General features: G+C 45.1%; 1 protein-coding gene across 2 annotated transcripts in view; it reads right to left on the minus strand.

Annotated features, from left to right (window-relative positions):
- znrf3 (zinc and ring finger 3) overlaps positions 1 to 12,726 on the minus strand; it is a 61,338-nt gene extending 48,612 nt beyond the window's left edge. For both annotated transcript variants that reach the window (XM_030736917.1, XM_030736916.1), the window contains exon 1: positions 12,346 to 12,726. In XM_030736917.1, the coding sequence (XP_030592777.1) occupies positions 12,346 to 12,576 (231 nt within the window). In that variant the 5' untranslated portion in view covers positions 12,577 to 12,726. The remainder of the gene's footprint in view (positions 1 to 12,345) is intronic.
- Between the last annotated feature and the right edge of the window lie 14,196 nt (positions 12,727 to 26,922).

The raw sequence follows: 26,922 nt of genomic DNA on the forward strand, positions 1-26,922 counted from the left end.
GTGTGTGTGTGTGTGTGTGTGTGTGTGTGTGGATGGGGGGGGTTAAAGAAAACAAGCCTTGAAGGAGTTTGAGGAGAGAATGAAGGATGCAGAGCGAGAATCTGAGACCGATCAGAGGACAACGCCGGGTGGAAGAGAATAAAATGAAAGCTGTTGTGTCCCCGGGCTAAAAGCTCAGATAAGATTATGCTCCGTCACACCAAACTGAAAAATAGTCCAGGAGTTAAAGCGCACGTTAGACGTGCAGAGAAACAGCATCCAGTCTGCACCGTGTATTTTTGAACCAAAGCCGCTCCTTATGAGATTCGGGATGCGTGCGGTTTGTGGAAAAAACAAACAAAACCGTCACTGCAATCAAGATATAAATATCGAAACACTAGGAGTAGCATAAACACACAGCACTGCGTCTACACAAGACGCACAACACTGCTGTTGTATTTAGCAAACAGCAGAGAAAGGGTGTAATATTCAGGCTCTGAGTGAGACTTTGTAGCAGCTAAATAACTAAAAATCATATACTGCATCAACTGAAAAGCCTTCACAGACCAATCCTCTGGTTATTCCAGTTCTGGAAAAGGGAAAACTGTGAATGTAAATAAATCTGAGCTGTTGACACAGGCGAAGAGTGGAGGAGACAGGTGCCACAATGACACCAGTAACCTCCGGGGGATGTATGCATCCCATAGCGGTGTCCTCTTTCAAGATGGACACCGGAGGGGACAAACCAGTTGGTTCGTCTCCGGGGTGTGAGCACTCTGACACAGCCAGAGAAACATCCACAGCACAGGAAACACGGAGTGTGCAGCGTTTGGGGATCCTTACATTGGATTCATGGCCATGCTAAGAACACCTCTCATCCTTACGTTGGCAATTTTTGTTCATTTTTCTCATTTTAATCACGTGCTGAAACAAATGAAGCTTTCCATTTAGTGTTAAATCATGCAGGAGCATGGGCAGCTCTGGTATGCTTAAAATGCAAACCTGCCATATATGCTGCAAAGAAGTCTATTAGCCTGCATTTAACCCAGTACCTCCTACCCCCGCCAGGCTGCCTCCCATTGGCTCAGATTCAATGCAAAGTGTCCTGCTAATCCAACAGTTGTCTGGCTACGCTGAAAGTCACCTCTGAGTCCAGCTCTAGCACTCGTGTCAGGAATCCACAAGCTCTTTGCATACCGAGCGGCCGGATATCCTCTAGTTAAAGAGGCTCCTCTAAGCCAGGGACATGTGTTGGAAGACTGGGGAGGGTGACGAGGGGTAGGGTTGTTTTTCTGGGGCCGGTGGCAGGGACGTACAGGCAGTGCTTAAAGTAAAAGGCCTTTGCAGTGACATCACCATCGCGGTGAAACGAGAGCGGCTCCGCAGAAACCGATCCGTTTTTCCCGCTGATCCTCCGAGCTCTGCGCCGCGCCGGCTAAAAGTGCAGTTGCTCCCGCTCTGAGCCCGTGGATCTGTGCGTGGATCTGCGCGCCTGTGAAAGGCTTTTGTGCTGCTGTCGGGGCAGAACAAAGTGAGTTCAGGTTACTGCACTCCTCCCGTTATTGGCCCACATTGTCTCTAATTATTCCAGCAAACATTGACACAGCATGTGTGGTCCCACTTTTATACACCCTCCCCCCTCCCCTCTCATGTGGAGCAGAGACGGAGAGAAAGGAGGGCTGCGGAAAAGCCCGGCACCCACCGTTTGGTGCTTTCTTATGATACAAATATAACCTGCTGTCTTGGTTCAGAGACCTCGCCTTTCTCCCATGCTTCCTCACCTCATGAGAATAAAGGCAGCAAGCTTTTAATACATAAGCAACCAGGACCAATCAGGGGGGGGCCCAAACGGCAGACTTCCTGGATGCAGTAACTGAAAGCTGAAAAAAGCCCTTCTCCACAACTTTAAAGCTCAATCCCACACTCTAATTTGAATTCTGAAGCTTTCCCGTTGCCTGGGCGATTCAAACTCCAGCTTCTGCAAAACAGTAATTATGACAAATGTATGCATCAGTACCTTCCCAAATCCTCTGTCCGTGAGCTTAGCTCGAGGCAGCGCTGCAGGAAAGCTGACCGAAATACACAACGTGCGGCTGCCAAGAGGAAACGGCTCGAAATTGGGCACGAGGATAAATTCGCGTTAAATCTAATAATTTTAAGTTGTTTTCACCTGTTATCATTTGGTAGCAGCGCTACTCAAAAGCCTCAGTGGAGCGTGAAGCCATTATGGAGAAGTCACATCCAGATTTTTACTGGAAGCCCAACTGACCGAGTGAGCTGTCAGGAAGTGCGGCACTCAGTGTGCAGATGGGCTCTTCTGATTAATGCTAATGCATTCATATTCTCAGGATTTAACACCTCTCCTTTGACACTTGTTTGAAGCTCATTAAGATTGGGACAGAGAAGTGTAGCTCCATGTGCTCAACAGTGAGTCAAGACTACATAACTGCATGTCTAATGTCACTGTGAGGCATTTTACTGAAGCTTTTATATACACTGTGTGTGTGTGGGGGGGGGGGGGGGGGGGGGGGGGGGGGGGGGGGGCAAAGTCCTTTCCATGCCATCACCATCTTTAAAAAAAAAAAAGAAAAAAAAAAAAAAGGACCCCAAATCAGTTTAAAAGCATAACTTCCCAGCAGGTTATATTTCTACTGTGCAAAGTTAGAGAAAATTACCCACCACACACCTGAAACCACTGTGAAATCCCATTGGCTCAGGTGTCTTGGATCAGCTGCTGATTTGCTCTTTGGTGGCTGAGAGGAGACAGCCTCCTTATTATTAAGAACCAGCAGGAAGTCTCCATTAACATGTCCAACAGATTTCTGGGCTAAGAAGCCTGAACTGGCTTCATGTTGCTGTTTTTTCTGCCAACATTACAGACTGTGACCTATGACCTATCATTAGCATGTTATAGAGTAGCCTTCATGTGACTGCTTCATTAAGAGCCCTCAGCATGGTTAAAACAAAAACTAAGGTTGGGTCTTACCCAGTGATAAAGTGCACCAACAGTAAGTCTGTAATTAACTAAAAATCAGAAAAATCACAGCCAGCTAACAGGAAAGAACTGCACCAACCTCCCAGCACCTGAGAAGTGCCCTAAAAACACACATCAGGCCTTTTTTTAAAAAAATTTCTGCATAAGAAGTACAAAAATCTGAGGTTTTGCTGATCCTCTCATCTATTCCCAAACTATTCCTGCAGTGATGCTCAGATCATAAGCATCATTACGTTTAGATCAGAGCTTTTTTTTATGCTTCACAACACGACCTTCAGCTCCTCCTGCATTCATTACATGAGAGAGAAAGATGCTTCCAGTATTGTGAGGCCACCATCCAAATCTCAGAGCCACATTCCCTGAGATGTGTTTACTTCGAAATGCCTGCGGGATGCATGTCACCCCCGGGGGTGACAATTTGACTATGTCACATGCCTGTGGGATGCAGACGGAATAGCAAAGGGCTGTATTGGCCTATCTTTTTCTGTCATTCCCATCCTCTCCCACTCCATCTCTCCTTTCTCTTAAAACAGCATTCTGAGAATCGAGATTTCCTTGACATGTCCAAGGACATGCTGTCATTACTGAGACAAGTGTGTTTGGACAAACTGTACATACGATGTCAGAAAAGGGGGCAAAGACAGCACATCTCCTCGGCCTTTTATAAAACTGCTAAAAATGCAAAGAGCAGCTTTTACAGTGGTGAGAAACACGTGGATGAATTTGGATAAACACAAGAGAAGGGGTGAAACTGAGAAAACACAAAGACCAAAAATATGATGTTCTCTGATTCATTTTCATTTGTTTAGCAATCTGTAATCGACACCATGTGCTGTTTGTAATAAAAAGAAAAGAAAGGCTTGACATTTTTTCCTGACGGTAATGTGCAAGGACAACGAGAGGTGAACAGATGGATAGCAAGGAGAAAGAAATGGACACAGCTGGGCACGAGTAATTATCCTAACCTTTTCATAAACATTCAGGTTCACGCTGAGCCAGGAGGGTACGGGGTGGGGGGGGGTCTGCAGAACTGCAGGCAGAAAAAGTCTCATCAGCCAAACTCATCATGTTTTACAACATTTACATTACACCAAGCATCTAAATGCACTGATAGTTTCCCATGTTACGGCTGCACATGCACACTCACAGTAAAAATGTCTGCACTGGAAACAGTAACAAACTCATGTCTGATAACACTGCATGATAAAAATACAGTCTGCAGCAGAGCTATATTCAATCCAAGCCTTCCAATACAGACTTATTGCTGCATCCAGCTAACAGCAGCACTTTAGAGGTGAAGGCTCCTGCAAACTGACACTGAAACAGAGGCAATGCAATCTATAACTCACTGTGGACCTGCAGCACAAACGTCTCAGGGTGGATACAATTATGTGAAACTGCTGGCTATTTTGCTAACGAGGCTTTCACTGATGATGAGATGCCTGCATGAAAAACATTTCCAGTGTTATACTGAGGCAGAGTGTAACTGAGCATTTTAAATGATGGCACACTAGTAACACAACAGGTCTGAATAAAAAGCAGAGGAAAGCAGGTCTGGCTGTCTTTGGACTGTAGCAGATTCTGGGGGTATTTCTCAACATTTATGGAAGCAATTTAAGTGGGAAAGAGAGATGAGCTGCTATTGGCAGGACTAAAAGGAAGCTTTGATACAAATTCTGTTCCTTCATCCATTCAAGCATATTAGCAATTAGCTCTGATAGCCTCGAGGTGCTGCATTATAGCCGTCGTTGCTGGAAGTGCTGCAGTCCCGACTTATGAACCCGCCCCAGGATGGAGAAATAAAAAAGGCCGGACTGGAAATGAAATGAAGTCCAGCTGTTTACTGATAATTTAAGTTCAGAGCGAACACACACTCAGAGATAACTTCAGTCAGAGGCATGCAAATAACCTTTGGCAGACTGAATCGGTGACAGTGAATTATTGTTGTGCGCTGTCAACAACGGAGATCCTCTCCAGCAGAGAGTGTGCGTCTCAGCTGTCAATGAGTTATCAGGCTGATGATCATGGGGGCATTTTGAAAGGATCTGTAGTTGTGCACACTATAAGAGAAGTGCACTCTATCTCACGCATGTAAACACGCGGCCTGTATAAACTTTACAAAGAACAAAGTCAACTCTGCTCCACCTGTTGTATACTCTAGGAACGCCCAGTGCATTAACCTATCTGCTGAAATCAGGCTCAATGCATTTCCTGTTCCAAGTCCTTTTTTTTTTTCTCCTTTCACTGGGATCCAAACAGCAGCGGGGTCAGAGGGCAGCCTCACACCTTCACCTGTCAGGTGATCTGGACTCTCTGGCTTCAGCCAAACTATTTTTCTCACCGTGCTCGTGCAAGGAAACACCTCCATCTTTATTTGTATGGGAGCGGATTTAGCTCAGGGCCCTGCTATTGCATCATCATTGGGTTTTGTGGCGACACATATCAGGGCCGGCATTAGTCAGAGAGGCCTTTGAAGAGTTTGGCCCGGCCCTCGCTCCCCCCCTTCCCACTTCAGCACTGCCTTTGATGTTAGCACGCGTGCTGCGCGGAGCATCGTGGCCTCCCGAGCCTCCCCGCCTCGCCTGATCCTATCTGCTCAGGCGGCACATTCATGTGGTTTACACCCGCAGCATGACTCGGCAGCTATTCACCCAGCCCCGCGGGGCCCTCCCCGATCAGCCCCGCTCAGGGTGCAGGGACCGGACAGAGCCGCTGCACGGCCTGAGCTGCGTGGGATCGACAAGAAGAACTGGAGAAATTGTGGAGGCTTTATCACGGCCCTGGGCTGTGTTATCGAGCTTCTATTCTCACGGTGTGTCAGTGAGGGTTCTACATTTGCAGATTCATAAAATGGAAAAGTTTCACCTGACCCTTTGGGATTTGAGGAGATGAATCTGCTTTGCGCTGGCAAAGGATTTACTCTTACAACTACAGAAAAAGTGATTCATCATGCAGCTACCGTGCACAAAATGAGCTATCCTGGGGATAGTCCTTTATCAAACAATAGAGGACACAAACTAGAAAACCCTCTGTCCCCAATACTTTCAGAATACCCATGATACAGGGACAACATAAAAATAGAGTCAATTTTTCATTTCAAAATCCGGGGCGCATGTTTAGCAACAGGAAAAGGAGGAGGTGGGAAGATGCTGTGATATATCTTCACTGCAGAGCCAGGAGACACGCAGCACTCTGCCGGAACAAAAACACAAATGCTCGGATAAACCAGCTTGTTCGCAGCTGACCGAGCGAGGCCGATCCATCATACCTCTGACCTCATTGTGTTAAAGCCTGGATCTTCCTCATTACTGGAACAAGCACCTGTAGACAGAAACAGAGGCTCACAGTGGCCTTTGGTGGGAGGATGAGCCTAATGGGGTCAGAGCTTCCACCTGAAACAGATTTATCCCCATCTGGCACCCCTGCACATGACCTTTGCCACTGCTGTATTTTGGGGTTGGGGGGGGGGGGGGGGGGGGGGGGGGGGGGGTGGCATCCGATAGGCAGGCTGTCAGGGGAACAGTCGCATCATTAATGTGTTGCATTAGACCGTGGAACACAAACCTGCAGGTGCTTCCTTGAACAGTAAACATGAAATTTGAGCATTGAGTTAGTTAGCTTAGCCACAGCCCTGACAGATCAGCTGATCTTAGTAACAGCCCACATCTGCTGAACGCTCAGCTGATACCTTTCTATACATCCATACAGACTGAACCAAATAAGTGCATCAGGTGCTGTGCAACTGCAAGCCCCATTGCAACCCACATGCACTCCAGCTCCTCCTTTTCGTGCCTTAACCAGTGACATACCTGCCTTATGCTTCCCCCATGTGCTCCATCCTTCCCTAATGGAGCCATACGACTAAATATAAATTACTGCAAATCGAAATAACCTTCTCTCCACTTTTAACTACAGAGAACTGTGTGTGACAAGAAAGCAGGATCTTCGGATATTAACAGCACAATTGTGCGCATGTGATTTCGTTCTTACATACGAGGCTCTTCATTATATAATGATGTACACAAAAGAAAGAACTCTGAACCCTGTGTCCTTGAACTTGGACGAGTCGGAAAGATGTGTGATAAGACTTCTCCTACAAACAAGAGGAGTGAGGGCACAGAGGAAGGATGAGGAGGAGACAGAGTGCAGGGCTAAGAGTGAAAGAGTCTCCCTGCACAGCTACCTTCATAATCTACTGGCCAAAAAAAAAAAAAAAGTACAACAAAAGGGGCGGCTGGCATTGTGGCCTTCCACAGTTAGTCAGCACATTCCTGGCCAACAACAAAGCATGCCTCTGCCTGGATGAGCTACTGTGAGCATTGTCATTTCATAACCCTCGACCCGTTAGCCTTTGTTTTGCAGACCCTCTGTGTCAGTAGATAAAAATGTGAGCAGAGGGGATGACCCAGCCCTTCAGCACCATTTCATCAAATGCAGGCAAACACACCGGGGGTTATTCAGAAGTGAAAGGCCCACTCACATCCTCCATTCAGCTTTGACTTGTTGAAAATGTGCTACAGAAAAAAAAGTGAAGACACGCTGCATCAAAGCAAAATCACAACCTCGGGGGGAAAATGAATAAACATTTCCTCATCACTTCATATCAATGCAGAAGACACACGAAAGAATTTCACAGAAGTGAGCTCAGACATGCAATCAGCAGACGATCAGGAGGGGAGCGACATGGCTGAGCAGAGCTGCTCTGGAAGAGGCCTGGATGCTGGAGAGGAGGGAGCCGCGAGCACCGCGCTGACTGCTAATCTCTCTTGGAGTGGAACATCAAAGATAAGCTCAGCCATTCAGCCCAGTGGAAACTAACATAGCTACTGGGGCCACCAGTACCAACATGCACTTGTTCCAGGTGGAGCTGTGCATTCAGTGGGAATGTGAGGCCTCGGAGAGGCGAGCGCAGGAAGACGAGGCAGAGCTAAAGAGCCAGCGGCAGGAGGGGAAAGCAAGAGTTCAGGGTTGGAGACGCAGCAGGTACCAAGGGATCAAAACAGGAAGTTAGGCATTTGAAGACTGACGGACATCTCAGCATTGACTACAGGTAATCATTTCAATCAAGTGTGAGCCAAAGGTTTATACCGCTGGATCTGACAGGATGTGTTTGTCATTTTGAGGAAGTCAGAAGTAAAAACGGCAGAAATTCGCTAGTTCTTGTTTTATCCCTCCATCCATCCATTCTCTTCCGCTTATCCTGCTGGGGGGGCTGGAGCCTATCGCAGCTGGGCGAATGGGCGGGTACACCTGTACAGGTCGCCAGCCTGTTGCAGGGCTAATAACTGGAAATTCAAAACACTTAAATCTACATTTGTAGCTGTTTTTCAGCCAAAATAAGCAATTTGAAGACATAATCTGATTTTTTTCCACTTTAGGCAAGTATGAACTGACTTTCTTAATCATCAGATTGACCAAGGATGAGTGAACACAGAGGCCTGCAACAAAGGTCCAGGGGCAGTGCAATTCAATACTGCCAAACTCCTCTCCAACACACCTGAGCTTTATCACCTGAAGTCACTGGTTGGATCAAAAAGTCCAGAAGGTGTGGGATGCGTTTGTGTAGAAGAGGGGGGGTGTTAAGCAAGAGAAAGAGAAAAACAGTTTAGTCTGTTCTACTCCAAAAAGGGGAGAAACGCAGCCTCAAATTACTTTGGCTGGGACATGAAAGTGAAACAGGGTGGCGGTTAAGAGACGATAGCACTTAAAATACAGCTGCGACCGCCAAGCCAATAAATGGAAAAAAGTAGGGAGCACCACTTTTAACCTTTTAAACCAGCATTTGTGTACTGCTACTGTTGCTTTGGCGCTGGGAGTGGCCCGGTCCCTGGCACCTACCGTCTGGGACCGGCCCATTATGGCCTCTTGGGGTTTCCAGGCTGTGGTGAGAAAGCGCGCTGGATTCCTTAAACCACTAAAGCTCTCATTATAGTCTAAATGCAGCGCGACACAACTCCTGCCAGCTCCAAGGTAGGAGCTCCAGTCTTTAAGCTCATCGTTGTCTTCGCTGAAAACCGCCACTTTACCCCGGCACTTCCCATAAAGAAAAAACTGCCACCTTGAAAGCAGTCTCAGATTTATAGCTGCCGCCGCTCCATATGCATGGAGATGAAGCTCAGAGGTGAACGGGCTTCTGGGTGTTAGGAGACTGGAGCCTTTCCTGCCGGACGAGGGATTCAGGGGATGCTCTGCTTTCCCTCTGAGAGGAAGTAGGCCAGAGCCACGTTATTCCCTCCGGTTCCGTCCGACGACATTACGAGTCCCATCTGGTCCCCGGTGTGCCCCTGCCACGTCCCCGCCTCAGCTCTTCACTCACAGACTGACAGCACGGCCCGCTGGAAATCAGAGGCAGATGTGAACTCGTGCAGTGCATCGCAGCTCATCTCGCTACAGGAAAGATGATTTGGCGTTTGAGAGACAATAAAGAGTGATGAGCAGCAGATGGCGTTTCCCCCCCGCATTAAATCCATTCTAATCAGAGGCGCAGTGCGAGTGCTGTCAGCAACGATCTGAATGAAAGAAACTCAGCGACGAGAAGCCCAACTGAGTGTTTTCCTGAAATCAAATTACCTGCAGCCAAGGTAACAATGGCACCTGGCTGATTCAACATTAACTAGCATGTGGAACCATCCAGCAATAATGCTGCAACTTTCAAACTACGCAAAACAGGAACTCAAAGAGTCGATCAGTTCGTCTCACGGTGATCCAAACAGGAAGTATTTTAATCTGGGACAACAGGTGAAAACCATTAACTACCTGCACTCTGGCTGCCTGAATCCAAGCTGAGCTGATGCTGTAAATATGTTCTTAAAGTTGTCATGTCTGTCAACACACACACACACACACAGTCTCATGCCCTGACAGAGTGATTTAAGGAGACATTGATTACTTTGCTATTATGGAGCCGAACTGTAGCAATCAGGGAACTGACTTGGGAACCCTGGGGTTTGGCACTGTGGCCAGATCTGCGTCATCCCCCCCCCCCTCCCTTAGAGGAGCGCAAGAAGCAAATTAACTTAATTTATTATTTTTTGGCCCTGGCAGCCTGTGCCACTTTTTGCACTCTTCAGTCAAAGCGGTGGGGGTGTTAGCTTTAGGGAATTAGCTAAAGGAGAGTCGGGAGCATGCGAGTGGTCATCGTGGTTGGGTCTTTGCTTAGGAGTGCTGCCAAGCCCCCCCCCCCTTTCCCCTGAATCTGAACCCATACCTGCTGAGGTCTGACTACTGCTACACACACACACACACACACACACACACACACACACACACACAAGGTAATGCAAAGCCCTCAGGGCTCTGATCACAAAGGGGACCAGAGGGCTCCACAGACCTCAGGCAGACTTCACTGAAAGAAAAAGTAGACAAGTGCAACGGCTGCAGAGGTCACCGGAGACAAGAACCTAAATATTTGAGTTTAACCCAATTCCAGTGTAAAACAACACCGCAGAAATTTCCCAACGTGTTCCTGCAATGTTATTTTACAAGTATAGAATTCAAAAGCAGGAAACTGGATACCAGTTTTAAATTATACTCCTCAAGTTGTATGATTGTCATTCATTGTCAGTTTCAACTTACATAAATCTTTGGTAAAATAGGAAATTCAAGACAGTGCTCCGGCTCGGACAAACTGGCCCTCATTATAGGCTGACAAAATATAAGCTGTCTCTAAGTGGTCAGAGGCTATGTTAGCAAAGAAAGCAAACCTAAATAGATGTGGTTTTCAATGTAAAGCTGAGGTCCGACAATTCTGTGTGGTTACCGAGTGGCGCCAAATGGCCATCACTGTGTATAAACAGCCCCGTTTCTGTGCTGAGTATCCCTGCCTTTGATCTCCACAGATCAGATTTATTTCAAAATAAGAGCCTCTGCTGCTTTTTTTTTTTTTTTTTTTTTTTGGAATGAGAGGCAAAAATGTGCAGTCAAAAGATGCTGCAGCGTACTCGGTGCAGAGAGGTGAGGGGTGGATGAAGGGAGCTGCTGTCTCCACTAAGTGCATGCTGGTCCGATGCACCGCCACACAGTCTGACCAGCGCCCGGCCGCTATGCTGCAAAAACAAATACTCAAGAATCATTACTTGCTGTGGCCTCTGGGGTACTGATGGGCTCACTCACACCCACACTGAGACGATGCCTCCAGTCACAGTGAACTGCTGGACAAACTTCATGCACACTGCCTTCGTATGGGTGCATTAGCTGCACTTTGGGTTTTGCAGACAGCTCCCAGTTATGGCAGCAAACTTCAAAGAGAGGATGCAGGCCATTCAAAAACTGCTTTACGTTCAAGTGGCTTTGAATCGCCCACAAAGAGCTGCGCACCCACTGATCCAGGATATGTTAGAGGTCAGGAAATATAACATTAAACATCAAAGCTTTTGCACATGACTAGAACCCAAACTCTTAAAAACAGTGTCCAAGTGCATTAGGCAAGAATAATAAAACATCAAATACACCCTTCTGGCACTTAAAGGGAAGCTTCATATTTTAGTGACTCCCACTCAAGAGCTGGTCCAAGCATAGCCAGCTCCAGCCAAGTGCACTTGTCATGTCTGAGGCCAGGAAATAAAAGATGGAGCATGGAAGCTTCTTCCATCATGACTGCACACTCTATTCTTATTTATTTAGCTTTCCAAAGCCTTGAAATGCTTACAAGTGAGCCTTATCCAAAAACGTGCCGCTACAAATGCAGCGGTGACGGCTGCACACTAGCAGGGTGCAGGCGGCGGGACGTGGGTTTATTTTACATGTCGGTCCGGGCAATAAAAACAGACCTATTCTCCTGTTAAAACTGGCTTTGGGGCTTTTAAAGCTGGTGTCAAACCGTAGCTCACCTCAGGAGCGGATAAAGTGCCAAATACGCACAAATAGTAGCTTCGCAGTGTTGTGGCTCTTGCGAAATGCGCAACGCCTGTTCGGTGCGACTTTACTAACTTTTTGGAAGCGGCGGGGAGGCCGCAACTATTTAACTAAACGCTCCCTAAATGCGTGAGTTTCAGGCTGAGGGCAAGTAAATGCAACGCGTGCTAAAGTGAGCTCCAGACACCAACTAAACAACTTGCAAGAGCATGTTTCCCTGTGAATGAATTCCACAAGATAGGAGCCATCTTGTGACCGCATATGCTTGCAAGCTTAGTAACCATCCTCTCTCTCTCTCTCTCTCTCTCTCTCTCTCGCTCACACACACACACACACACACACACACACACACACACACACACACACACACCATGTACAACTCTTGTCAGCCCCCCCAGGTCCCAGCGGAAAAACTTTTAAGGAGGGCAGCTTGATTAAATTACAACCCGGGTCCGGGCAGCGTTGCTCCGGACCGCTGCTTGTCATCCCCCCGTAAGAAAAAGACACTTTGCACGTACTTGAACGATCTCCCCCTCCGCGCTGATAGTGGCTCCTGCTTTGGAGAACCGTCCTTGCAAGCCAGTCGTGTAAGTAGTATAATCTCCATTGGGACTGGACTCGAACAGAACCACTTCCACAAAGGCTGTATCCTTGGCGAAGACGCTACCAAGAGAAGCGGCGACCACCAAGATCACCAAGACCACCGAGTCGGGCACACGATCTGAGCCTCTCCCTGGTAAAATCATCATCTTGCCGGCTGGATCAGCGCCGATCGGGACATAATTTCACACGGATGAATTAATCGGGTGAAACTAAGCAAAATCCGGTCTGCGCGCTCTGAGGGCGACGCGTCAAGAGTCAGAATTGTGCAATAAAAACTGCGCCTGGGCTGAAGCGTGTTTATTTCACCACTGCGAGCCTTGTCAATTACATTGCCTGCAAACGCAGCCTCTCTCCCTAGCTTTCTCCCTCCCTCCCTCTCTCTCCCTCTTTTTTTCTCACCCTCCTCCTCCTCCTCTACAAAGCGGATCTCCTTTGATCTCCAAACACGTGATTTTTTTTTTTTACTTTTTTCTTTCTCTCTCCCAAAAGGGTTATATCCCCACCCACCACTCTTTCTGACCCTCTCCTTTGCACTCCCCTTTCCGAAGTGCCAGCACTCTGTTAAGGAGGCACCGCTGACTGCGCTGCGCGCTCACAGACACTTGTTGTTTGAAATATCGCGAAGCTTCGTGTTGCGTTTTGAGTTATCTGAGTGTCTTGAGTTGAATGTGAAGCACAGTCCGCATATTTCCTCCCCGCTCCAGCCCCTGGCTGCCCGGGGGGGCGTTTCGGGTTTGTTATTTCAGGTTAGCCCCCTCAGTTTAACACGCCTTCAGCTGTCGTACCACCTTAAAACAAACACTATCCTCTTCAGGACGCTTCATGATTTAACCGGGCTAATTTTCCAATCACGTTCAAATGTGCTTACCTTACAGGTAACAATGTAGCTTATGAAGAAATATGCACATAATATTTTATAAGGTATATCTATCTATCTATCTGTTCATCTGAACATCAGCCCTTGATGTCCTCGGTTTTGATTCAGCCTCTATGAGACGCTGTGCATTTATTAAGAAAGCTCAGTTTCATAATCTAATCTTTCAGTTATGCCCGCTGCACTTCCCTTCTATACAAACTGTTGCTGTTATTTACTGCGGATGAATTATTGTTCAGTGACTCTCTGGAATAAAGAGTCTATTGTGACGTTTCCCTGCAGACCAGCTCCTGAGAAACATCTTCATCCTGCTGCCTTTTATTTCACCGCGTGTGAGGCTTCATTATGTGTCTGAGAATAAGAATCTTTTTATTCTTGCAGAAGAAAAAAAACATGATTTGAATCTTTGTGCAAGTGAACAATTCATGAAAAGAGCTCATGGTACCATGCGAGTGATGATGGTACTGTGTGTGCATTGTTCTGTCTTCACTGTAGGCTACTAGAAAAAATAAAGTCGCTATATGCGTGCTCTCATTTTAAACAGAAAAAATAAATAAATAAATAAAAGAGTGATTCTACTTTGGAGATACTACTGGGTAATATTTTTACCATTTTGGCCTCCTGCAGAAAACACCCAAATAAAGTGAGAGCTCTGCACAGAGATGAATATCAGCGCAGAAAACACGGTTTCATCTTGCTGTCAGCTGTGTGGCAGCGTGATTATGAAAACCAACTGTGAGGACTTTTCAGGTCAGGAATGCAGTCGCCTCTGGAAGAAAGGAAAGCGTGATGGTCAACATGTGTTTGGACTCAAAAAAAAAAGGAGGGGGGGGGGGGGGGCAATTCAAAGCCAAGAGTTAAGAAGTTCTTCAGCGCCTTCAGCATGACAATAATTTACAGATCAGATTCGACGCCCCTCGGTTTTATGAGTCCTGATCCGCACCACATGTCCTGTATCTGCCTTGTGACACTCTTCTTTTTCTCTCTGAAAGCAGAAACTTTTGACTGTGAGCGAATAAATACATAAATGACGGGACTTTGAAAGCACTGCCTGCAGGCGCAATGATCAAAATTAAATTAGATTTACGTTATCAGCTTACTAAAGGACCACAAACTACATTAGGAGAAGAGTTAGAGTGATCCAATTACTCACTGAAGGGCTTTTTCCTCTTTTACTGCAAGTCTGCCCTCTGCTGGCTGCTGCGCGTTTTCAATCCACGGAAACTTGTCAACACTTCAGCTCCAGTCTGAAAGCTTCATTTACTTCAATGTTTACCTTCCAGAATATTCAAAGGAGATATTCTGGTAGTATAAAGTTAGTATAAAGATTAATTATGGTTTCAATATGCAGTAGCTTATTTTCTCGCTTCCTTCCTGACAAATGGTCAGTTCTTGATTGGGCAGCAGCTGCGGCTCCTCTCCTGGCGCCCCGGTCTCTCTGCATCAGTGTGTAAACTGAGGCCACCCTGAGAAGAATCAGCTGTGACGTGAGGATGAGGATGGCTGTGAGCGGCTCGGCTCCCGTCGCCCTGTCAGCTGCTCATTTGGGGGATTTCTGTGGGATCCACTGGCTCGTTTAACACTTTCCCCTCGAGTCTTTTCAAACACTCTTTATCTTCTCTGACTCTGTGGTGTAAACTGGTGTAAACTGAAGAACCTAATCTGATTACAACATTTAACATTTTAAGAATTTGGGGAATTTGGTAGCATTGTTTCTCTAATAACCATAAATATAACACAAAATAATGAATTTTATCAGTTTATTTCACATACTGGTGATGCTGCCCACACAGCACAGATGCACATTTTTGATAAATATTCTTAAATGTCAGTGTGAAACACATAATTCAATTCATAAAGAGAGTATTTTTTAAATAAGCATAATAAAATCACATTAACACTGATGCAGAAGTACAATTGTTGTTTATTTTAACAGATTGATTTTCCCATCCCCGCCTGTGACCGTGTCATTGTTGATAAGAATTTGGCTTTAATTGACTTGGCTGCATAAATAAATAAATATGAAATACACAAGAGCATAGGTTACTAATAATAATACCCAAAGGGAACATTTATGCACATCCACCATGCTCCCAGCCTCTGTGAATCCTCCCTTTGTTGGTACAGTGCTGACGTTATGTTTTAATGAAGCAAAGAGATGATGAGGAGGGGGAGCGTTTACATTCATGGCTCCCAGAAGAGCGCATCACTGCAGCGTATTATTACACAAAGCAATTAGGGGGCCCCACAGCCCCCCCAGATCATGATTCCCCCAGTACGAGGATGACTACTGACTCCAGCCGGCTCACAGTGTGTTTGCATGTTTGCAATGATGTCACTGAACAAACCACAGTGGGAAACTCTCATGAAATGTTCTGCAATGAATTATAAGTCGAGAGGACAGTCGAGGAAAAATACCAGCACCGAGGGTGGGATGATGGAGGCTCCTTTGAGGTCTTTGAAAACATTATTTATGGACTGCTTGTCAAAACAAATAAGTTTCATGAAGAAGTTAAAATGGCAATGTGGAAATAATGTGACAATGCCAAGAGGGGAAGGGGGGGGGTTGTCACACACAACCCCCCTCACCCCCCCTCATTAATGTGCTTTTAACATAGACTGTATATAAAAAATGGACATCTAGCAGCCACCATCTTGGTGTTATGAGTGAAAGGTAGAACAGTAAAACAGTTTTTCCTCAGTCACGCTGCTGCGGGTCATTTGAGCCACTGAGATTTTTTCTCTGCCTCCTCAGATGTGATCCCAACTCTGCCAACAAAAGCTCAAACTGCCCCCTGACAGGGTTAGGGGATTTTCAGACACAGAAGCAGTATCCGTCTTTTATATACAGTCTATAAATCTAGAGATTCTCCAGCACTTCTGAAAAACGCCACGCTCAGAACCAGCTGATTCTGATTAATGAACAGAGCAAAAACTACTTCTTAGTTTATAATCAGTTTATAATTCACATAAAAAAGAACAAAAGCACAAAAACAGTAAATGTGTAAATGTGAAATCAGTAAAAAAAAAAGGACTATATTTTGCTGCAAACAGTCTGTTAGATTGTAACAAATATTTAAATTACATAGAGCAACGTCTATACAATCACTGGTCAGATTTCTTGTCATGCATTATGATGGGATACATTGTTACTAGTGCGGTGTTGCAGCCGCCTCTGTGTCCTCCTGTCTGCTGTGTTCTTGTTTTCAATAAAACATCAAACAGAAATCAAAGGTTATGCCTCAAATCGCTGCCCATTTACAACACAGTGAAGTACACTCACAGTCCACCAACTAATCTGAATGTTTACGAGACTAAATACTCACTGGCTACTTTATTATTGGGTACACCTCTCTAGAACCAGGCTGGACCTCATTTTGCCTTCAGAACTCAATCCTTCGTGGCTGAAACCTTCCTCTGAACCTTTGGTCCACACTGATGTGACAGCATCACACAGCTGCAGCAGGTTTATTAGTTGTGCATCCATGACGCAAATCCATTCATTCCTGAATGTGCCGTTCTGGACTGAGATCTGGTGACTGTGGAGGCCATTGGAGTGCAGTGGACTCGCTGTCATGTCTGAGCTGATGGGAGCTTTGTGACATGCTGCGTTACGCTGCTGGAAGCAGCCATCAGTGGAAAGTTGCACTGTGGTCATAAAGGGACTGACGTGGTCAGCCACAATATGCTAAAGTGGGCTTTGGCATTTAAGCAATGCTCAGTTGGTAACACCCCCCACACCACTGCACCACCAGCAGCAGCCTCAACTGTTGATACGAGGCAGGAGGGATCCACGGTTTCCTGTTTACACCAAATTGTGACCGCACCGTCCAGTTTTGGTGAGCTGGTTGCAGACTGAGTTTCTTGTTCTTACCTGACAGGAGTGGGCGTGGCCTTCTGCTGTAACCCATCTGCTTCCAGGTTCTGTGTGTTCTGCATATCTTGGTTGTAATAAATGGTTATTTGAGTTACTGTTGCCTTCCTATCAGCATTCAAAGTGTCCTAAATCTCACTTATTTTCTCAGTATGAAGTAAACTAATCAATTACTAAATACAACATAGCCAAAGGTTAAAAATGACCAAAGAAAGATCGAGATAAAACAAATGGGTAAAAAAAATTATTATTCTACTGCAACTATGTGTACATATAATTCAAAGGATAACTTAACTCCATCTAACCAAAGTTTTCCAAAGTTTGGGTCAGACAGTTATAATTACAGTATCAACTTAAAAGTGGACAAACGATAGCATCAATCACCTACTTTTTAAAAGGTGTTCTCCAATTTTCAAACAGCTCATAACTAAGTACTACACACTTTGAAGTCCCAATTATTCAGGGGGACGAACTCTTTCCTGACCGGACCGCCTCCTCGGATCTGGCTGCAGGGGGAAAGTCGACTTTGAAGTGCAGACTAGACCAGAGGAGGTATTTCAATAGGCCACTAGTTCAGTGGAGGGGTAAGGTTGCAGCCGTGAGGGGGGGAGGGAGAAAATGAGAGAGGAAAAGGGGTGAGGGAGAAACAGAGAGGAGGGCTGTAATCTTTTGAAATGAGGCACCTGTACATTTGAGGCTTGCAAGAACAGGTATGTTCCCAGGGGTTAGGGGCTTTGGAGAATTCAAAGTAATTTCAGTCAGCTTCAGTGCTTATAATCTGCTCTGAGACACGGGGGGATAGAGAGGATATGATGTTGATACACTCACACAGGCGGGAACATGTTCTTAAAGGACTACTGGATGGATGGAAGGAATCTCTCTCATATACACACACCCATGCAAATGCCCACACACAGCAGCACAAAGGTAGAGTGCTTATTCAGCCGTGAAAAAGTCTATTCTACTGACTGGACAGTGAGAAATGTAGGAAAAAACATTTAGCACACCATTATTCTGAAAAACAAAACAAAACTGGAGGCACAATTTATCAGAGAGAAAAGAAAGAAAGCGACAATCTGCTCAGTGACCACAAAGTAAAATGAGGGGATGAGGAGACAGGAGACAGGAGACAGGAGAGAGGCCCCGAGGAGACACAAACATCAGTGTTGGGTAACTGCTCAAAAGTCAGACTTTTTCTGTGGACCAGAAGTTTACTTTAAAATGTGCTGGTTGATGGAAAGTTTACTGCCTTTATACCAAGATTACTGTCAGAAATTGTAACATATTTACAGTTAATGCCAGTAATCAATGAAGAGCTTCAGTAAAAAGGATTTTTTCCACAGAAACATCTAACGCTGCATCAGTGACCTCTGTGTCTGTGTAAGTGGGAGCATATTTTTGGTCTGATACAGAAACCTCCCACAGTGACACAAAACAAACTCACCTAATGCCCCCAAACCGGGTAAAGATTGCGGACCTGAACACATTTGCTGTAAAACCCTGATGCATAATTAACAGGTTTATTTTCAATGTATGTATCAGAGGAATTTTGGGTCCTGAAAGAGCGCCATTAACTGACACTGCACCGCACACTAAAACCTGAGGGCCTCTGCCTGAAGCTGCCAAATTGCAGATACCGAATTACCAACTTTGAGTCACTCTGTCTCATCTCATTCATCTCTTCTATCCCCGTCTCCTCGCTCTTCTTTCTTATTAACTCCCTTTCACTCCCTCAGATGGTTCAACAAATCCCCCCAAACTCCCGTTTCATTGCTCTCTTGTTGCTTCTGACTACAGGCATCACCAAATCCCAAACATCTAAATCCCCAAATGAAAAGCTGCTCTGCACATCACTCACTCTGGTTTGAAAGGAGGGATCTTGCGTGAGAGGACATGCTGACATAGTACAACACTTTGCCGCATGTGCCACCCAGTGGTTGGGTGGCAGCGGAGATGCAAGGATCGTGGTCGGAGCGAGGGATGACTGGAGAAATGGTCGGGGAGAAAAATGTGGTTCACCATGACTGAAAACAGATCATCTTCCCTCCTGGATCTCTTTGATGTCTGTGAGACTTATTTTGTTTTGTGCTGATTTTGTGGTGAAGGGTCCTCACGCACACATGCTCACAGACTGACACACATACAGGATCCAGTTAAAGGAGACATCAAAGGGACTTTAGTTCAGACTGAAACACAAATTCAATTTTCCTTGGAAATCAGAGCTTTGTGCGAAGCAGAAGGTAATTTCATTATTATCTCACCGTGTTGAAATCATTACAATGTAACTGGATTTTCAGCTCGTATGTAGGTCAAACCTCTGAAGTCTGTGTTATGTTTAAATGTGTCTCAGCTGCAAAAGTTATATTTAAAAGTTCATCAAAATAATGGCAACACGTGCAGCAGCTGTGCAGCTTTCAGTCACATTACACGCTCTTCCAGTCAGCGCTTATCTTACCAGCAGCAGTAATTATGATGCTGGATCATTACATGCAAACAGAAGTTTGTTTTATAAAAACAAAATACCTAAAAATACCATAACCAGCAAGATCATTTCAAATCCCCCAGAACACACAACCACAGGAGTGTTTTGCTTTTGAGGCTCTTTGTACTGGTACAGCGGGCAGCACTGTCGCCTCACAGCAAGAAGGTTCCTGGTTTGAATCTCGTGGTGGATGCCTGTGTGGATTTCCTCAAGGTAGTCCAGCTTCAGGCTACAGTCCCAAAACATGCATGTTAGATTAACTGGTGATTATGAATGAGCCATCGATGTGAAGCAGATAAAGTGTGAATGGATGGATGCTTAAATGTGTGATCAGTGTGGCTGTGAGCCTGTGTCCATCACTCTGCACCGCTGTGATTCAGCACCTGTGGTGACCCCTAAAGGGGAAAGAAGAAGAAAGGAAGTAACTGTGATCTGATTTTGTTTTTAAATACAAAGATAATTCAGCTTTTCTCAGCTTTTTCCTCATGTTGTAAACTGCCTGATATTTGCACAAAGGTGTTTCCATGGACAGTAGTTTCTTTTTTTCACTGGCAGCAACATAAAGAGAAATCAGTCTTAATTAAAATGTTATTTTATAAAACGAGTTTGTACCAGCTGTGATCACATCTTTGCAGTTCACGGAAACATAGTTTCAAAGAGCACACGGGGATAAACAGGCACAATCACTTTATGGTACTTGTGATAAACAATTTATTTAGATTCAAACCACCTCTGACTCATATATACACTTACAGCTCCTGATATAAATGATTTTTCATAGTTGTTGATACATGCTAGTTCCAGGCCATCAACATGCCCCTTCATATGCTCCATATAACAGCAAATCATGTGAATGTATTGTTTTACAAACCGAGGGAGCACTTTAGGACAGCCTGGTTAGCTGTGCCATTAGTTTCAAGTCACCACGTTTCTGTGAATTTGCAGCTTGAGACGTGATGATTTAAGTCTTTTACTTCTGACGAATAAGTGGCTAAATGATTTCTCGGCTCAAAACAAAGGGACTGATCCCAGTAAAGAAACACTGAGTGTGATTTAGTTCAGTTTTAATTATATACATCATACTGCCAAAAGTGTCCCCTCACCATCCAGATCACTGAGTTCAGCTGTTCCAGTCACTTCCACAGGTGTGTAAACCAGCACCTGGGCATGCAGACTGCTTCTACAATCATCAGTGAAAGAATGGGTCGCTCTCAGGAGCTCAGTGAGTCCCAGCGTGGTACCCTGATAGGATGATACCTGTGCAACAAGTCCAGTCACTGCTAAATATTCCACAGTCAGCTGTTAGTGGGATTATAACAAAGTGGTAGGCCACGTAAAATCCCAGACTGGGGTCAGAGGATGCTGAGGGTCATAGTGCACAGAGGTCACCAAATTTCTGCAGAGTCAATCACTACAGACCTCCAACCTTCATGTGGCCTTCAGATCAGCTCAAGAACAGTGAGTAGAGAGCTTCATGGTTTCCATGGCCGAGCAGCTGGGAACAGTTTGGGGATGGCCCCTTCCTGCTCCAACATGACTGCACACCAGTGCACAAAGCAGCTCCAAAAAGACATGGATGAGCCAGTTTGGGGTGGAAGAACTTGACTGGCCTGAACAGAGTCCTGACCTCAGCCTGATAGAACACCTTTGGGATGGATTAGAGCGGAGACTGTGAGCCAGGCCTTCTCTCCAACATCAGTGTCTGACCTCACAGATGTGCTTCTGGAAGAACGGTCAGAAATTCCCACAAACACTCCTAAACCTGTGGAAAGCCTTCCCAGAAGAGCTGAAACTGTTACAGCTGCAAAGGCTGGGCCCCAGTGATGTGCGGTGAGGTTTGTGAAGGGTGAGGCACTGACTCCGCAGCACCGCCCCCTATCGGTGCGGCACGGTACTTTCTGCCTCCCCCTGTCTATTTTCACCGTGCATTTATCACAAAGAATAAACATGTCACACACATTCATTCAGTATATTAGACAGACTGTGGAGCATCAGCATGTGTAGCTCATGTGTAATCAAACATGTATATTGGCGATATAAAGAGAGACAGCAATGGGCATGCGCAAACGGCCTGCTTCATTTATTGTATGTGACAGCGCCTCCAGAGGTGAGTCACAGCACTGCACCGCCTCACCCCGCATTTCTTCCATGTGTTTGAACAGGCGATGCGTAAATTCCGCGATTTTGACCATTAAAGTGTTGAAATAATTCAGAAAACAGTTTTATAGAACAGTTAAGTGGTCAAATGTATTTTCGCTTATCATTGTTATTATTTTACTTGTCATTATGACCCCGGACTGCACGTCACTGGGCCCACATCATATTAAACCCTATGGATTAAGAATGGGATGTTATTCAGGTTCATGTGTGTGTGAAGGCAGACGAGTGAATGGCAGTATCTTCTAGCAGCAGTCCACAACAAGAGGCATCTCAAAATGCTTTATTTTAAGGTAATACAGTATTAGAGACAGAACCCCAAGAATCTCCTACTAGCAGGTACTCGGTGATGTAACCAGAAATCCAGTTGAATCCAATTTTAGTTTTGGGTGTGAGGGGAGAGAAGAAGAGAAGAAAGAAAAAAGAAGCACAGATAGCTGTCAAATTACAAGAGCGGTAGTTAATTACTTACAGTGGTGGCATGGGAGAAAAAAGGAGGATGGAGGAGAACAGGTCATGGGATCATGGGAGTTATCCCAGGATACTAGACCTGTAGCAGGGATAGTTCACGGTCACCTGATCCAAATCTAGAAAGTCTGATCTTAAAAATTTAATAGGTGTCTCTCCTTTGAATCCAAGCTGGGTGTTGGAGGCTCCAGCTGCCTTTAAGAGTAAACTGCTTGATTGGGATGAAGTGGTTCCATGAGATCTCTGACGTGATGGGGACTCATAATAAAGGGAAGCTAGTCAGGCAGTCTAGAGTCTGGTGTTACTTTAGCTGCAGCATTTTGGATCAACTGAAGGCTTTTCAGGGAGCCTTAAGAAAAAACAGATAATAAGGAATTACAATATCCCATCCTAGAAGTAACAAATGCAGTAATACATGCAGAATTGGGGTAAGAACAGCTTAACTTTTTCGCATGCAGATTAGTCACAGGTATTTTTTTAGATATTTTTTATGAGGCAGAATTGAGCTGTAAGGGTTTCTCCGTTCCCTCCGGCTGAATGAAACCCAGAGACAAACAGAGAGGGGATTATAACATAAAGATATAACTACTTTCAAAAGCTTTTCTTTCTCCACCCATTAAAAATAGCTCAACTCAAAAAGCGTTGTAACGCGCTGTTACAAACACCAGGGGGCAGTAGCACACACGCCTTTCTCCATGAGCAGACTTCAGTCAGGGGCGTTAGTGTGTCAAGTTACACGAAGGTTAATACTGCGCTTTAAAACAGTGTTGCTGTTGGATGTGCGCACCACTCATATCTGAGTTTGACACTGACCAGCCAGAGAGGAAGTGACAGTCACGACCAGCAGCAGAGGTTACATCAGTGCAAGACTCAGACGGATTTCATCATTTTGGGGGCAGACGTCTTCCTTCTTGCATCTGTGTTGCATCACAGTGGAGCCAATCAGATCTGTCCAAGTACGGACCAAATCATGCATACTGGTGCTGCATGCATACATAGCAGGATTTCCTCATTATTTTCTTCTTTATTTGTGATCTACTTTATATGGCCACGTCATTTCTCTCTCTCTTCTTTGGGCCTCTTCGGTGAAGCAGGTTTAATTGTACAGCAGTCTTCTGCAGGACTTCAGATAATTCAGTTCACAGATAAATGGTCAGAAAGCTGAATTAACCGTAACTGCAAAACCATTTCATTTTGTTCCTAAACATAATAACAGCACTGCAACAGCACACTACAAGCACATATTTAAACACCTCCAAATGGGTGTTTTTCAGGTTATGGTGAGGCTCCTGCATGATCTTCTTCTGCTGCTGCCTTGTTACTGGCAAATAGTGTTGTTGTTGTTGTCTGTCTGCCAGTACAATGGGAGCAGAGTAAATGTGGCCCGTCGAACAAAAAGAGCGCTATGTCAGCCTCTGTGCTAACAAAGCATGGCTTATCTGGGCAGACAAAGTGCACCCAGAGACTCGAAGACAGTTATGGAGGCGAAGGGCAACGAGCTTTGCATGCTGGATTCAGTAAAAATGGTAGAAGACGTTCAGTTTTCCTTTGACGTTTGTGAACTGATTGTTCTTTGCTGCAAAAACCTTGTGATGCACGAAAAGACAAACATGGTTTCTCTGAACCAAAGACGAGGCCACGTGTGTGCTGCTGGAAACTGGACTTAACTGTCATCCATGCAAAGTGTTAGAAGCCTTATCTGTAGATATGGTACCAACTGCTAGTAACTGTACAGTCCCAAAGAACTGAATGAGTCTCTGTATGATGAGTTAGTGCAGCATCATGCATCAGCACTGCAGCAGGCCAGCAGTTCTGCTTTTACATGACTGCAAAATCATTCTGACCTCCGCAGTCCTGAGACGACGTGAAACATTGAAATAACACCTCGATGTGAAATGATAAGAAAAAAAAGCAGGTGCTAAATAAATATTTAGCATCCTATTTATTTAGGACCAAGAAAGAAAAAGCCCTCAGAGAAAGAAGAGAGGAGAGCAGGAGGCAGAGGTGGAGGTGGAGGGTGTGGGAAGCCTCCAGGCCGGGCAAACACCCCGGTGGGTGTGGACATTCGAGCAAGATGTGCAGAGGGAAGGAGGTAAATGCAAACACACCGACCCACCCCCCCTCTGCAGCTGGCTGTGGTCCCAGGGTGTGACCCCACTCACCCCTATTGTCCACCCCAGCTTAGCCCCATAACACCAGCATTTACAGCAGCGGCCGCCCTGATGAGCACACACGGGTGTTCCTGTTTACTCTGCATGCTTAGCTTCACTGCAGAGACCAGGCCTTTCCTGGAAAAGAAAAACAACCGCGCCAACTTGATAACAGCCTCTAATTAAACGTGTACTAGTATTTTGTTCTTAATTGAATCACGAGTGCTGACACATGCTTTAATCGGTAATATTGTTTTTAATTAAGATTATAATTAAGACAGAATGCTGTGGAGTGCAGGGTAGGACATAACTGATGCAACCGACAGCGAATGCAGCTGCAAGTAGTAATTATTTAAAGCTGGCATGCACATTTCTTCAAAGTCAATAACACAGATCGTCAGACTTTCCAAAGATAACGTTTCATTTACTTTAACAGTTGAGGTGACCATCAAATCTCAGTTATTTCAGGAATGATCAATCCCAGTCTTTTTGGGAAACTGGGGACGTGCGGTGGATCACCTCGCTAATTCATTCATAGAAACACACAAAATAATGTAACACTTAACTGCACATGCAGATGCAGCTGGCATAAATGTAATTACTTTAAGTACCTCTTTACTAGAATAAGAGTTGTATAACCAGGTTATAGAAGGAAGAACATCTTTGTTTCACTTTAAACTTATTGATTAAATAATATTTCAAACTAAATTTGTTCCTTTCTTTGGCCGAGTAACGATCACAGAGGCACTCGTGCACGCTGCAGGTGGCTGACCTACCACAGTGTACTCACACAGAATAGTCAGTACGTCCTCATTCGGCACAGCGGTGTGCATACAGCAGGCTGCAGCTCCAGTCTAAAAGGCCTGATTATAGCTTGCATCAGTTACAGCATGTCTCCATCTGGAAGAAATAAGCATGATTCATACGCCCTGAGATGCTTTTTGATGCTTTTGGGATTCTTTCATTTTAAATGGTGGTTTTGAGGATCCACCCACCTTAATCACAGGCTCCAGCATCGAGGGAGGTTTCCAGGGAGGATCCCCACTTTTGCAATTGTGAGTCCATCGCTGTTTGTGTGTGTGTGTGTTTAAGGACTGGCTGGGCCGAGTCTAGCAGCCAAGGTGGACTACACACAGGTTTACTTGTGCACACAGTCCCGTTCTGGGCCTCCGAGGAAGATTATCTGAATCCAGGTTGTGTAACCAGTGATTTCAGTCAGTCAGACTTGTGTTAACACTTAGGATGCAGTTTCTCAGTGTTTTCTAACAATTCTTCTTTCTGATGAAGATGAAAAGAAGAAGCATGTCAGTGATGTAATACAGCTTTAATACTCGGTGCTATAAATGTTCTTTTATGAGTGAATGAACACAGTGCAAACACTAAAATTAAAACTTGTGTTGATAACAATTTTTAAAATAAATGTTTCCAGATTAAATGTTTCCATCAGCTGAGACAATAACAACAAGAAGCTCTCCAAGAGCACAGACCTGCACCGAGGCAGCGCCCTCTCTGTGCAGTACTTACCTTAGAGGTAAGTACTGCACAGAGAGGGCTTTAAGAAGTTTGCAGTGCAGTAAAAATGAGATCAGGGCACGATCATGATGCGTACTGAGATTACACAGATGTGATCAGGAGCAGGTCGTGGATATCAGGTACGGATTTCTAAATAACTGGAAGTGAGTACTTACTTATCATACTACATTATCATACTGCAGTACACTTCTAACAAACGATGCGGCTCGTTTTCTTCCTCGTGACATATTTTGGGGTCAACTTGAAAGAAAGGAAGATGTAAAATGTCAAAGTGAGGTCAGAGGTCAAATGTGACCTGATACTTGGATGCAAACTATACTGTGATATTTAGAATCCACATATATCATCCCCTACATGCTGATATGTTGCCAATACAACCAGAGTTTTAAACAGCTCTGTACAGCATTATGATCACTATGACCTTCAGTCTGTTGACCTTGAAGGAGAGGTCAGAGGTCAGATGTGACATGATGTTAGCACTAGGAGAATCAGCATTATGAAGTTTTTTGTCAGTTTTCAACTAATAAATAATCAGAGTTAAAGTCATGACCTCCTCTGCAGAGGTCGGCGAATAAAGTCTGAAAATGCTACCAGTTGTAAACACCTGAGGGGTTAACAGTAAATCACACACACGCACAGGTGTGCTGGGGTCATGTGAGTCTAGTAAAGCAGTAAATGTGAAAGGTGTGTCAGTGAGGAAGACAGCAGCAGCAGCCACAGACAAACAGAGTGAGGCTGCAGAAGCAGAACTCCTGAACAAGTGTGCGTTTGTGTGCGTTTTATTGCTCGCTCCTCGTTCGTAAGAGGAAACAATGTGTGTTCAAAGTTACTGTCTTCTTATGCTAACACGATGTAAACGCTGACTCCTGATGTAGCTCCTACCAGTGTTATTCTAACAGGTGGAGTCACAGCCAGGTGCTAATCACGTTATTCATCTCAGAGGGGCTTTGGTTT

Source organism: Archocentrus centrarchus, chromosome 9, assembly GCF_007364275.1.
Source record: "Archocentrus centrarchus isolate MPI-CPG fArcCen1 chromosome 9, fArcCen1, whole genome shotgun sequence".
Classification (NCBI taxonomy): Eukaryota; Metazoa; Chordata; class Actinopteri; order Cichliformes; family Cichlidae; genus Archocentrus; species Archocentrus centrarchus.